The sequence below is a fragment of the Cnephaeus nilssonii genome (assembly GCF_951640355.1).
Source record: "Cnephaeus nilssonii genome assembly, chromosome: 20".
Taxonomy (NCBI): Eukaryota; Metazoa; Chordata; class Mammalia; order Chiroptera; family Vespertilionidae; genus Cnephaeus; species Cnephaeus nilssonii.
In genome coordinates, this window is record NC_137091.1 from 38,136,652 (window position 1) to 38,149,514 (window position 12,863).

The window sequence follows — 12,863 nt, forward strand, 5'->3', positions numbered from 1 at the left end:
AAAAATCAATTTTTTATTCTTTTTAAAGGAATATTTTTCTTTTTTAATATAGTTTTATTGATTTCAGAGAGGAGAGAGAGGGAGAGAGAGAGAGGGATAAAAACATCAATGATGAGAGAGAACCATTGATCGGCTGCCTCCTGCACGCCCCACACTGTGGGGGTCGAATGAGCTACAACCCGGGTATGTGCCTTGACCCGGAATCGAACCATGATCTCCTGGTTCTTAGGTAGACATTCAACCACTGAGCCACACTGGCTGGGCAACAATTTTTAAATCTTTAAAAAAACCACCTCTGGATCATTTCTTTTTTTTTTTTAGCTTAAAGATAAAATATTTCTTTCCAGTTATGACCCACCAATAAAAGAAAGTTAGGTTCACAGATTTAGCTCTTAACACTAAGTGAACTGGGAGGCAAATTTACATTAATCAGATACAACTTTTTAAAGTTCAGGCTATCATGAAAGCTTGCAACATATCACATATTGCTGTGTATTCTCTAATGACAGAATACCAGCAATGGCTGACAGCAAGTGGAACGTGTGAAGTTTTTAATAGCAGGTGTTTTCTTTTCTTTTTTTTTTTTTTAAATATATTTTATTGATTTTTTTACAGAGAGGAAGGGAGAGGGAGAGAGAGTTAGAAACATTGATGAGAGAAACATCAATTAGCTGCCTCCTGCACACCCCTTACTGGGGATGTGCCCGCAACCAAGGTACATGCCCTTGACCGGAATCGAACCTGGGACCCTTCAGTCCGCAGGCCGACGCTCTATCCACTGAGCCAAACCGGTTAGGGCAATAATAGCAGGTGTTTTCTATATGTTGCTAGAAATCAAGAGGTTTATAAACATGTTACTTGTCCAGAAATGAGTTACAATACTTGAAAGTCTAAACACACTGACATGTTACAATTTCAAGAGGAATCAATAGTTCACATGGACTAAATTAATACTGGTAAATAAAACTTCAGTTATTTCTGTAGCATGTTTGACCACCTTCTGAAATAAAAATGCCATTTAAAAAATACTTGCCTCTGTGTAGCAGGTATGTTTGTGAATATACAATTATATTAGACATTAATACCAGCACAAAACATGCTCAGCATCAGAAGATCCAAAATACCAGCACAAGTTATTGGATCATTTCTGTCTGGTGAACTATCATGATCTGAGTTTTGCTGTCTGTCTCAATATACATAATGGAATATTACTCAACTATGAAAAATAATGAAATTTTAAGATTTGCAATAGCATGGATAGACCTAGAGGGTATTATACTAAGTAAAATAAGTCAGAGAAAAATAAATACCATATGATTTCACTTATTTATTGAATCTCAAAACAAAACAGAAACCCAGGGATACAGAGAACAAATTGATGTTTGCCAGATGGGAGCGGGGTGGACGGGCAAAAAAGGTAAAGGGGACTAAGAAATACAAACTGCCAGTTATAAAATTAGCCACAGGAGGTAAAGTATAGCATAAGGAATATAGTCAATAATACTGTAATCACTATGTATGGGGTCATTTTGTGGTGATCACTTTGTAAGGTATAGTATAAATATCGAATCACTATGTTGTACATTTTAAATGATATACTATTGTATGTCAATGGTAACTGAAAATATATATTTTTTAAATGCTAACTATACTAGTTGGTTCAAACCACGATTATCAATGGATGCTCAGAGCTTCGGGTGAAAGGTGAGTGGGGAACGGGATCTAGGCAGGCGCCCCGAGGCGTCACTGCCCAGGTTACTCGCTAACTGCAAAGAATAAATACCTTTTTATGATGTGGAGATGCGGTGCTCACCACTTGAATCAGGCAATGAAACTCTGCATCCAGCACAGTGGACACCCTGACGCTGGGGCCCCCTGATGTGATCACAGGAAGTACACAGCATTCGCTGAGGAGTCTCCCTGTTGGAGTGCACCAACTGAATCTCACCCAGCCTCCAGACCCAGACTTCAGCTTATAGGAAACAGGAACAAATTAAACATGAACATAGTCAGACAAACACAGAATGCAGGGTTCAACTGGGCCAGTCCACCAAAAACTCAATGTTAAGAAAACACAAAAAGGGATTAATGAGATTGGGGAGGATGTTCCAGAATAAAAGGTACTATATAATTCGTTCATTACAACCAAATGAGCATGTGAACCTTCCCTGGATCCTGACATGGGGCCGAGGGGAGGGGGAAACAACTATGAAAGATATTTTTAGGAAAACTGGGGAAATTGGAATATTGACCGATAGTACATCATATTATGAAATTTCCTTAGATGTGGAATAGCATTGTGGTTGGTAGGTGAGTGTCCTTAATCTATTTAAAAAAATTTTTTTTAATTTTTTATTGATTGATTTAAGAAAGAGAGAGGAAGGGAAAGAAACACCAATTTGTTGTTCCATCTATCCATGCATTCATTGGTTGATTCTTTTTTTTGTAAATATATTTTTATGGATTTCAGAGAGGAAGAGAGAGGGAGAGAGACATAGAAACATCAATGATGAGAGAGAATCATTGATCAGCTGCACACCCCCAACTGGGGATCGAGTCTGTAACCTGGGCATGTGCCCTTGACCAGAATTGAACCCGGGACCCTTCCGTCAGCAGGCTGATGCTCTATCCACTGAGCAAAACCAGCTAGGACTCTTTTTTTTAATTTTTAAAAAATTTATTGACTTTTAGAGAGAGAGAGAAACACTGATTTTTTTGTTCCTCCCATCCATGCATTCATTGCTTGATTCTTTTTTTTTAAATCTCTGTTGTTGAGAGTATTACAGATGTCTTTTTTCCCCCATTACCCCATCCCAAGCCTTCACCACCCTATTGTGTGTCCATAGGTAATGCTTAGAAGCTCTTCAGTTTATCTCTTCCTGCCCCCTTCCCACTTCCCTCTGAGATTCGTCAGTTTGTTTCATGTTTCCATGCCTCTGGTTCTATTTTATTCATCAGTTTATTTTGCTCATTAGATTCCTTGTTCATTTATTTTGATTTTTAGATTCAATTGTTGGTAGCTATGTATTTATTGCCATCTTATTGTTCATATTTTTCTTCTTCTGTTTCTGCTCCTGCTGCTTCTTACTAACTGCTTTTAAGATTCTCTCTTTGTCTTTAACCTTTGGCATCTTAATTATGATGTGTCTTGGTGTGGGCCTCTTTGGGTTCCTCTTGTTTAGAACTCTGTGCCTCCTACACTTGCAAGTCTGTCTTTCGCCAGGTGTTTTCTATATGTTGCTAGGTAGGGGACATTTTCTGTCATTATTTCTTCAAATAGGTTTTCAAAACCTTGCTGTCTCTCTTCTCCTCCTGGCACGCCCATAATGCAAATGTTGGTACGCTTGAAGTTGTCCCTGAGGCTCTTGACAGGATCATTGCTTGATTCTTGTGTGTGCCCTGACCTGGGATCGAACCCACAACCTTGGTGTAAGGGGATGAGCTCCAACCAACTGAACTACAGGGCCAGGGCAAATGTGTCCTTAACCTTAAGAGATGCCTGCTGAGCTATTAGGGGTAGAATGTCATGCAATGTACTCTTCAGTGGTTCAGCAAAAGAAATGTATATATGCAGATAAAGAAAACTTAAAGTGTTAACAAATCTAGATGGAAGGGTATTCAAGTGCTCTGAATACATACTATCTAAAAAAAAAATATTTCCTATGTGCTTGAAAATTTTCATAATAAAAGGAGGGTACAGCCCTAGTCGGTTTGGCTCAGTGGGTAGAGTGTCGGCCTGTGGACCGAAAAGTCCTGGGTTCGATTCCAGTCAAGGGCTTGTTTTTGCAGGCTCCTCCCCCTCCTGGGCCTTGGTCAAGGACACATGCAGGTGGCAACCAATCGATGTGTCTCTCTCACATTGATGTTTTTCTCCGTCTCTTCCTCTCTGTTCCATTCTAAGAATCAGTGGAAAATATCCTTGGGTGAGGATTAAAAAAAAAAAAAAAGGAGGATACAATGCTAATTAGAACCAGGCCCCACACAAGGCAAATTTTTATAATTTCCCCCCCAACCTATGTTTTTGGGCGGGGGAGGGAGGAAGCTCGGAAGCTTGCTCCAGGTCATACTAGTACACCGAGGAAGAGCTCACAGGAGTCATTTGATTAACATGTGTTTACTGAACACCTACTATGTGGTGCGCACTGTTGTTGAGGATGGGGGTACAGCACTGGATAAGGCTCACAGGTCTCACTTCCTGCGGATTAGGGGAGAGGGTGGAGAGAGAAAACTATGAAAAGAGGTGACATGGAGCAGAGGAGTAAGCTCTGTTGGAAGAGTCTGTGCAAAAGCCTGAAGCGGGAGTGCGCTTGCTGATGGCCGGGCAGGGAGACCGGTGTAGCTGGGCTGTGTGCTGTCTGGCGGAGTCAGGTAAGGTCCCAGGTCCTTCAGGGCACTCTGCGGACCCTGTGCTTCCTGCCGAGTAGGACGAGAAGACTCTGGAAGATGAATACATGATGAAGATGATCTCTGCTTCCCTTCAGCGGCTTGAAGAAAACAACCTAGGCTGGCATTCAGAGAGAGGCCTGGGGGAGACGTGTCTGCAGCCAGGTGGCCCGGGAGGGGGAGAGCCGCCCTGAGGCGGTGACCTTGGAGCTGAGACCAAAAAGCGGAGAAAGGGCTGGGGGAAGGGAGAAGGAGAGCGGTGGGGCCTTGAGAAATGAAACCAGAAGCGAAGCCACCGGGCCCAGCAGGCCTGGGGAGGAGCCTCCGCCAGCTGGGGAGGGAGGGGAATGGGAGGAGCGCCCCGCCCCCGCGGCCTCCCCCCTGCGCTTCCCTCCCCCTCCCCCCTCCCCCCCTGCCCCCGGGCCTCCGGGGAGGAGGAGGCGCCGGGCGGGCTCCTGGCTGCCGCTGCCACGGGGTGTCCCGCCCAGGCCAGCCAGGGAGGGGGGTGAACAGTGGGTAGGGACCTGCCTCCCTGGCCACGCCCGGAGGTGGCCGCGGCCCATCCCCCACCGAGAGATGGAGGGGGGAGGGTTAGAGAAGGCGGACTCTGCCCTCAGGGACCCGGTTCTCTCTCCGCCGGGCCAGCCTTCCCCCTCTATCTCGCGTTCTTTGAACAGGGCAGGAGCTGGGCCTCTCGGAGCCTCAGTTTATTTATCTGTAAAGTGGGTGCTGTTGACCTTACTCTGGTTATCGTTGTGACAGTTAGAGACTCGATTTAAACGTGAGTCAGATCTGGTTTTCCTTCTGTCCAACCCTGTCCCATCCATGGCTTCCATCTCACTCAGGAGAAAGCTCACGTCCATCCTGTGGGACTCCCACAGACCCTACACTCCATTAGTCCCCCTCAACTCCTAGTACTCTCCCCCTTGCTCACCGTGCTCCAGCCACACTGACCTCCTCAGGGTCCCAAACCTCCCATCATGCTCTGACCTCAGGGCCTTTGCACGGGCTGTTTCCCCTGCCGGGATCAGCTCCGACCCCCCGACCCCCGCCCCCTACCCCCCAGATTCACTTGGCTCACTTCTCTCCTCCTTCAGGTCTTTACTCAAATCACACCTTTTCACTGATGCCTTCTCTAGTCATCCATCCACATGGTGACACCCCCATCACATTCATGCTTTTTCTCTACGTCATTTATCACCCCCTGACAGACTGTACATGTTACTTAGTGTGTGCGTGTATTTCAGCCTCCGCCCACTATAATGCTTTATGAAAGCAGGAACTGCCTGTTGTACTCATGTGCCAGGAAAAGTGCCAGGCCCACAGGAGCCACTCAATAAATGTGAGCAATTTTGAAACTGAATCCTTGGTGTGCATAGGCCCCCTTTTACACACTTCGCAGGATGGCTCAATGAGGCAAGTATTCCTTCAGGTCCTGAGGTCTGGCCATGCCAGGATGTTTAAAGGATGGTAGAGAAGGATGTGGCTGGAGCATAGGCGTGAGGGAGGGAGTGTTGAGGAGATGAGTTCTGAGAAGTGGGAGGGAACATTGGCCATAGCAAAGTCAGTTTATTTTTTTCAACAATAGCAAAAATAATTTACTGAGTGCCCACCTATGCCAAGCATAGTTCTGTGCACCAGGGATACCGCTGGACTAAGACAGACAAAACCCCTTTCTCTGAGCTTCCAATGGGCCAGGAGGCTAACCATAAACAGGGAACAAATAACTGGAGATTGGGAGGGTGCTGCGAAGAAAGTCAAACAGAATATGATGGGGTGTTGGTGCATCTGGACATCAGCTCAGGGAAGGCCTCCCTGAGAAGCATCCTCTGGGGAGTTAACAGCCATGCGGAGGCCCCAGGGTCAAAATGAGTTTGGGATGAAAAGAGACCAACATGGCTGGAGGTGAGGGAGGGCGGAAGGGGAAAGTGGGCCAGGGAGGAGCACGATTGTCAGGTCTCACAGGCTTTAGTGAAGTTGGGGTTTTATTCTGTGTGAAGTCACTGCAAGTTCCAAGTAAGACCCATATTAAGATGTGGACATTATGGGCCTTCGTGAGGTCCTCGTGGCCATCCGCTTTCTTGATTGGCACCCACCTATTAGTTACCCCACTGCTTTCAGACTTCGATGCAGTGCCCCTCTCAGGGTGAGCATCTGGCAAAATTCCCCTTTTCCTTGCCTGGGGACTAGGCCAGTGCGGTTCCTCCTTGCAACCCTTCCAGAAAAGTCCCTAAAGCTGTGTAAACTCACTTGCTGCCCGTCAAGCCTTGGTGGAGGCACAGCCAGTGCAGTAGCAATGCCATCACATTGTATCTTCCCTGGTCTTTTCCTGCCTCACTCTCACCAGCCTGGGCTGGTGCCTCCCAACAAATCCTTAGAACCGTTAACTTTAGCCTGGGCTGTGTTTCCTCGCCAATGCTATTTTTTCTCCTCCCGGCCTCAGCAGCACATTTCATACAATGAAAGGGTTGACTTTGAAGTGCCAGAAAGCCCTATCTTTTTTACATATACATTCTTTTTATTGATTTCATAGAGGAAGGGAGATGAGAGAGAACCATTGATCGGCTGCCTCCTGCATGCCCACATTGGGGATCGAGCCTGCAACCCAGGTATGTGCCCTGACCAGGAATTGAACTGTGATCTGCTGGTTCATAGGTTGATGCTCAACCACTGAGCCACACCAGCCGGGCTATTTTTTCCATTGATTATTTAGAGTAGAAGTGGGGGGGGGGGAGGGGGAGAAGGGAAAAACATATATGTGACATGGGGGGCAAGGATCGAAACTGCAACCCAGGTACATGCCCTCGACTGGTAATCAAAACCCATGACCCTCCAGTGTGCAGGGTGATGCTCTAACCACTGAGCAAGCTGGCCAAGGCAAGCCTTATCTTTTGACACATAATTCATGCGACTCAGTTTCTCCCTCCTGTCTACCCATGTGGCTGGGGAGTCTAAATCTACCAAGAAGACAGTGAAGAACCAGGCTCTGGAGGTGTATGGAGTTTTGAATCCTAGCTCCCTGCTTACTAGCTGTGTGACCCTGAACAAGTGACTTAGCCTCTCTGAACCTCCTATAGTCAACGTGATTATAGTATCTACTTCTATATAACTGTGAAGATTTTATGACTTAATTCAAATAAAGTGTGTAGAACAGTGCTCTAACAAGCACTCAATAAATGTTACATTTAATGGTATACCTGCCCCAACATTGACAGGGAAGGATACAGGTGTCTAGGAACTTACCAGGTACCTCCCACTGACCCACTGTTTACAAACTTCAGGCAATACCATCCCTTCCAAAATACTTTTATTAAAAATAATAATAATAATTACAATAAAAACCTACCCCCCACCCCACCCCCAAACCACCACAAAACCCGCCTTTCTTTTAAATAACGCGGCACGGAGCAGTTTGGTTTCCACCTATTGCACGTGGTCCGGCCTGGTTATACATCAGGAGGCTGCTGGGACTGGGGTCCTGCCAAGGAGGTGGGGGTTCAGCCTTGGGGGAGGAGGCCAGCCCCTCCTACTCCTTCCAGGTCCAAGAGGCAGAGTCTCTGTCATTCTTTGACAGGCCCAGCTTCTCTTCCCTGAGGCCCCAGTGGTCACAAAAGGAGTTCAGAACTGGAGGAGAAGGCAGAAGAAATGTGGCAGTGGGAAACCAGACTCCCAGAAACAGAGTCTCATTAAGGCATTTGGAACAGATAAATTAATTCAGGAAGACCCACCTTCACAGAAGGCTTTGGTAACCACACACACACGCAATACAGTTTATGGAACCCTGATATGGGAGGAAAGGAGGCCAACCACTTACAGCCTCTACCAACACACACACACACACACACACACACACACACACACACACACACACACAGAGTTGCACCCAGGGATCCAGCCCACTGAGACTGAGATGTGGAGGGAGCACCCTTCAATCATCCAAGTTTTAGGATCCCAGGATGATTTCCATGATGTGATCTAGTTCATTCCACTCCCAGGACCCCGGGGCACAGAAGAAGTTGTGAGGAGGCTCCGGGGGGGCCAGTGCAGGCTCCTTCTCCACGGTGGATGTGTCAATGTCCAGGAAAAAGTCATCCAGGCCCGAGTCCCCCAGGTATCGAGAGCTCAGAGCTTCTAAGAAGACTGGATCGGGCTGGGGCAGCTCTTCGTTCTGGGGACCTGGGGGAGCCACTGGATTCTGAGGGGTCTCGGTCTCGTCCATGGAAGTCTCCAGCTCCCTGAGAATAGAGCCAATGGTGGTCGACAAGGAGAAGTCCTCCTCACCCAGGAAAAGGGGCTCGGGGGGCAAGGCAGGTGCCGGAGCCAGACACAGCGCGGCCTGAAGCTGCTGGAGGGTGTTATGGATGAGGACATGCCTTCGGAGGCTCGGGGCTCGGGGCCCGAGGCTTCGCTGAACTTTGTCTAGGGAAATGCGAAGCAGGGCTTGCTGGTAGCTTCGAAGGCCTGCTGGACTCCAGTCCCACTTCGCATCCTCCTCTTCTTCCTCCAAGTCGGAGTGTTTCCTCTTCAAGCCTCCTACCATGGTGCCCTGTGGAAAGAAGGGAGGGGCGAGTCAGACACAGTGGGGCTGGTTCAAATCCTGAATCCCCTGCATGGTTGTTGTTGATTTTTAATGATCTGAACTTCAGTTTTTGCATCTACAAAATGGAGATAGTATGAATCCCACTTTGTATGTGACTAAGACAAATAAGACCGGGACATAGCTGGGTTTGAATCCCACTTACTTGCCTGGGTCGCCGAGAATAGTGTGTTTTCCTTCTTGATACGCAATTTCCTCATTTGCAAGGTGAGTATCCTAACTCAAATCCTTTTGAGCCTTAAAGCTATTCTTTCCACAGTACTCATTAAAAAAAAAATAAATTACCGATTGATTTTAGAAAGGGAGGAAGGGGGAAAGTGGGAGAGAAACACTGATTTGTTGTTCCACTTATTTAAGCGTTCAAACCTTCAATTCAACCTTGGTGTATGGGGGTGACGTTCTAACCCACTGAGCTACCCGGTCGGGGCTTCTACAACACTCATTTCTTCAAATGTGACACATACGACACAGGTTCGGTTTGAATTCTGCCTTTCACACTGCTCACCTGCGTGATTCTGGGAAGTGGGTGACATTACCTCTCTGGGCATCAGTTCCCTCACCCATGAAACGGGGATTGTAAAAATTCTCACATCATCAAGGAGACCCCACGCACAGGGTTCACCACACAGGAAATGCTTCCTGAACAAGAGTTAGCTGCCATTTATTAATTCAATAATTTTACTTATTGAGTGCCTACCATATTCAAGCCACCGGGAGCCCTGTTTGGGCACCTCACCTACTTTTCAAGACGCTCCTTTCAGAGCATATTTCGATCCACGCTGTTTTCCTAACTGAAGGAGCGCGCTCCCAACGGGAGGGAAGGGGCCTCCTCCTTCCCTCCGCCCTCGCCTGAGGCTTCCCCCGACGGGAGGCCCCACAGAAAAACTTGCTAGAACTCGATTCACGCCAAGCCCCACCCCTCCCGGCCTATCCAATCAGACCTCGGTCCTCCGCAGGCCCCGCCCCCTTCACGGAGCTCCCTTCAGCGGCCAGCCACGCCCCAACTTGGTCCGAGGGCTTCTGGGAAATGTGGGCCCACAGCCGCCAGGTACGCACGTAGCCTGGAGCGTGCACTGCAATCCCCAGGGAGCTCCGCACGCCACAGGAAGAACCTCCCCCACCCTCCCCAGGGCATGCGCACAGACGCCCGGGGCGGGTGGGGGAAGGGAACCCGGACGTTCAGCTGCCTGGCGCCGGCAGGGCCCCGCCCTCCGCTGCTTCCAGGGCTGCGGGTCAGAGCTCCGCGCCCGGAACACCCCTCCCCCCACCCAGGCTGCAGCTCTACCATGGCTTTCTCCCGATCTTTCGGACCCCAGCAGGCCCTGGAGTCTTCCCCCAAACTGCTCTCGCGTCCAGGGACCCGGACGCCAACACATCGTTCAAAGACTCCAAATGCTCTCCCATCCACTCCGTTTGGGACACTAGGTCTCTCCATTTTTGAGACCTTTCGCCTATTCTCCTGTCTTTCAAACAAACTCTTGACTTCACCTCCAACCCCCACTCCCCCCGGGGCTCCAACCTGAACATAGACCTCTCCCCAGCACCCTCTCTCCTCCACTGCGTCTGGGAAACCAAGATTGCTTGCCCCTGGTTCTCTGGCTTCCCCAAATGCCCGGGATCCCAGCCCCAACCCCTCCCACCTTTTCCAGAACACCAGAGCCTCGACTTCAACCCGTCAGGGAGACCCGGAATTGCCCCAATCTCCCGATTCCCTGCCCCAAAAGTTCCTTCCCCGGTTCTCTCGCTTCTCCAAATACCGCAGGTCCCAGCTTCAAACTCCCTCCCTCCACTTGAAGATCCTGCAACTTCGCCTCCAGCCCAGGATTTCGAATTCAGTCTCCGATCCCTAAACCCTATCCGTCACTCTGAATCTGCGCTCCCCACTCCCACCCAGAGCCCGCCTCCACAACTCTCGGGGTGCGCCTCCACCTCCCCGCAACCCAAGGCAGTTCTCAAGCCGGGCAGCCGCCCCTCACCTCGGCTGCCAGGTTCACTCCTGGCACATCCGCAGCTTTGCGACCCTCCAGTGGTGGGTAGGGGCCTCGCTCGCCTCCCGGGGCCTCTCGCTCTGGCCTCGGGCTCACCCAGCTCCGCCCCCGAGCCGAGCCGCGAGCCGCGATTGGCTGGAGTCCTGCCCGCCGCGGGGCGCGGACTGGCTGGGCGGAGCTAACCCTGTCACCCGGAGACGGACGGCCCGCCCTCCCTTCCCCGGCGTCCGAGACCTTTTAAAGAATTCCGACTCCCCAGGGGGCGGGGCCACGTCTGTGGGGGGGGGGGGAGGGTGGCGGGGACATCGGAACTGTTTCCTTCCAGTCGGCGGCTGTCCTGGCTCGCCCTCGGTCAGCACACCTCGCTGGAACCCTTTCTGCCAAGGCCTGAGCCCGTGCAGAGCGAGACCGGCTGCCGCGCCGCCTCGCTCCGCTTCCCGGGAGGGCGGGGTGGAGCCACCAGCCGCGGCCGCGAACCTGCGTTCCGAGGTCCGGCGCTGCGGGGAGGATGACGCCGCCCAAGGCCAGCCAATGGTTTCGCGCGGCGCACGTTGCCTGGGCGATCGCAGCCCCTCCTTTCGCTTCCCCTGTTCTCCGGCCCCTTTCAACACTTTACCGCTCCACCCCGTTAATCTTCGGGACTCCTTCAGCGGGTCTCCCAGCGGCCCGTCCGTCCCGCACCCGCCTGGCGCCCCATCCTGCCTCCCTCCGGGTGGCACCTGCGCTGCTGGAGACGGGTTCACCGCTCCCCGCTACCCTGGGTGCAAAGTCCAAACTCCTTAACTTTTGCCACAAAGCCCTTCACGGTCTGGCCCGAGGCACATTCCTTGCTCCCTACCATCCTGCCACACCAATTCGTTTTTTTTTTGAATTGGCTTCCGGTGCCTTCCACCACCATGAACACAGATATTTTGTGTGTTTTCTCTACTTTATCCCCAGTGCCTACAACAATGCCAGCTGCAGAGCAAGTACTCAAAAGTGAGAATTAAAGGGGGTCAAAGGAGCACACCATACAGTATACAGCTATTGAATTGTAATGTCGTACACCTGAAATTTACAAAACGGAATAACCACTGTTACCTCAATAAAAATTAACTTAAAAAAAGGATTTCTGGATAAATCAATAAAAAAGAATTTAAGAACATTTGTAATAGTTTCAACAATAAATTAAAAAAAAAAGAATTGAAAAGAAAAACGTTTCTGGACCTTTCAACTTGTTTCCCCATTCTGAAAATAGACCTTCCACTCCCAGGCTGCCTCTCATCAGAAACCATGTCAAAGGGTTCCTCTTCTCGGGAGCCCTCCCTGACGCTCCGGGGTGGGCTGGTTCTCATGGTATCCTGTTTCCCCCACTGAAACCCTGACCCATCTTGCCCATGCCTCCCTCATCCTTTCCCTGGGCCGTCACCATCTGGACTGTGGACTCCCCGAGGATAGGTTATCCCAGTCACCAACTGTATGGTCACAGCAACACCTAGCAGAGCGCTGGACACAAGCAGGCATCCAGTGAAAATTTGTTAAATGCCCAGACAATGTGGCAGAATGAAAGAGAGGGCAGGAATGCAACAGTGCCAGTGCCCAGAAAGTTTGAACGAGTAGTATCCCCCCCCCACACACACACACACAAGTTTTCACCAAGAGGAGGGGGAGGCAGTTTTCCCCAGGCTACCCCAGACCAGTTCTCTCTGGTTGGAATTTGACAACCAAGTCATCCCGCTGTTTGCAGAACCAGTGTAAGACTGGCATGGGTTTTGTGAGTGGTGGACGTGGGGGTGGGGTGTTGCGTGGGAGCTGGGAAGAGGCTGGAGGTGGGAAGAGCGGAGCAGCTCTGACTCAGGCCTGGGAAAGGTGTCTCTGGGGAACAAAGGCAGGGACAGTAGGTTCCATGGGGACAT

The 12,863-nt window shown here is 50.0% G+C and overlaps 1 protein-coding gene across 1 annotated transcript; it reads right to left on the reverse strand.

The window, feature by feature from the left end:
• Positions 1-7,763: 7,763 nt before the first annotated feature.
• On the reverse strand, positions 7,764-11,151 carry SERTAD3 (SERTA domain containing 3). The gene is made up of 2 exons (XM_079799787.1): positions 10,957-11,151; positions 7,764-8,929 (listed from the first exon to the last, which is right to left on the reverse strand). The coding sequence occupies exon 2, from the start codon at positions 8,921-8,923 to the stop codon at positions 8,327-8,329; it is 597 nt and encodes a 198-aa protein (XP_079655913.1). The 5' UTR covers positions 8,924-8,929; positions 10,957-11,151; the 3' UTR covers positions 7,764-8,326.
• Between the last annotated feature and the right edge of the window lie 1,712 nt (positions 11,152-12,863).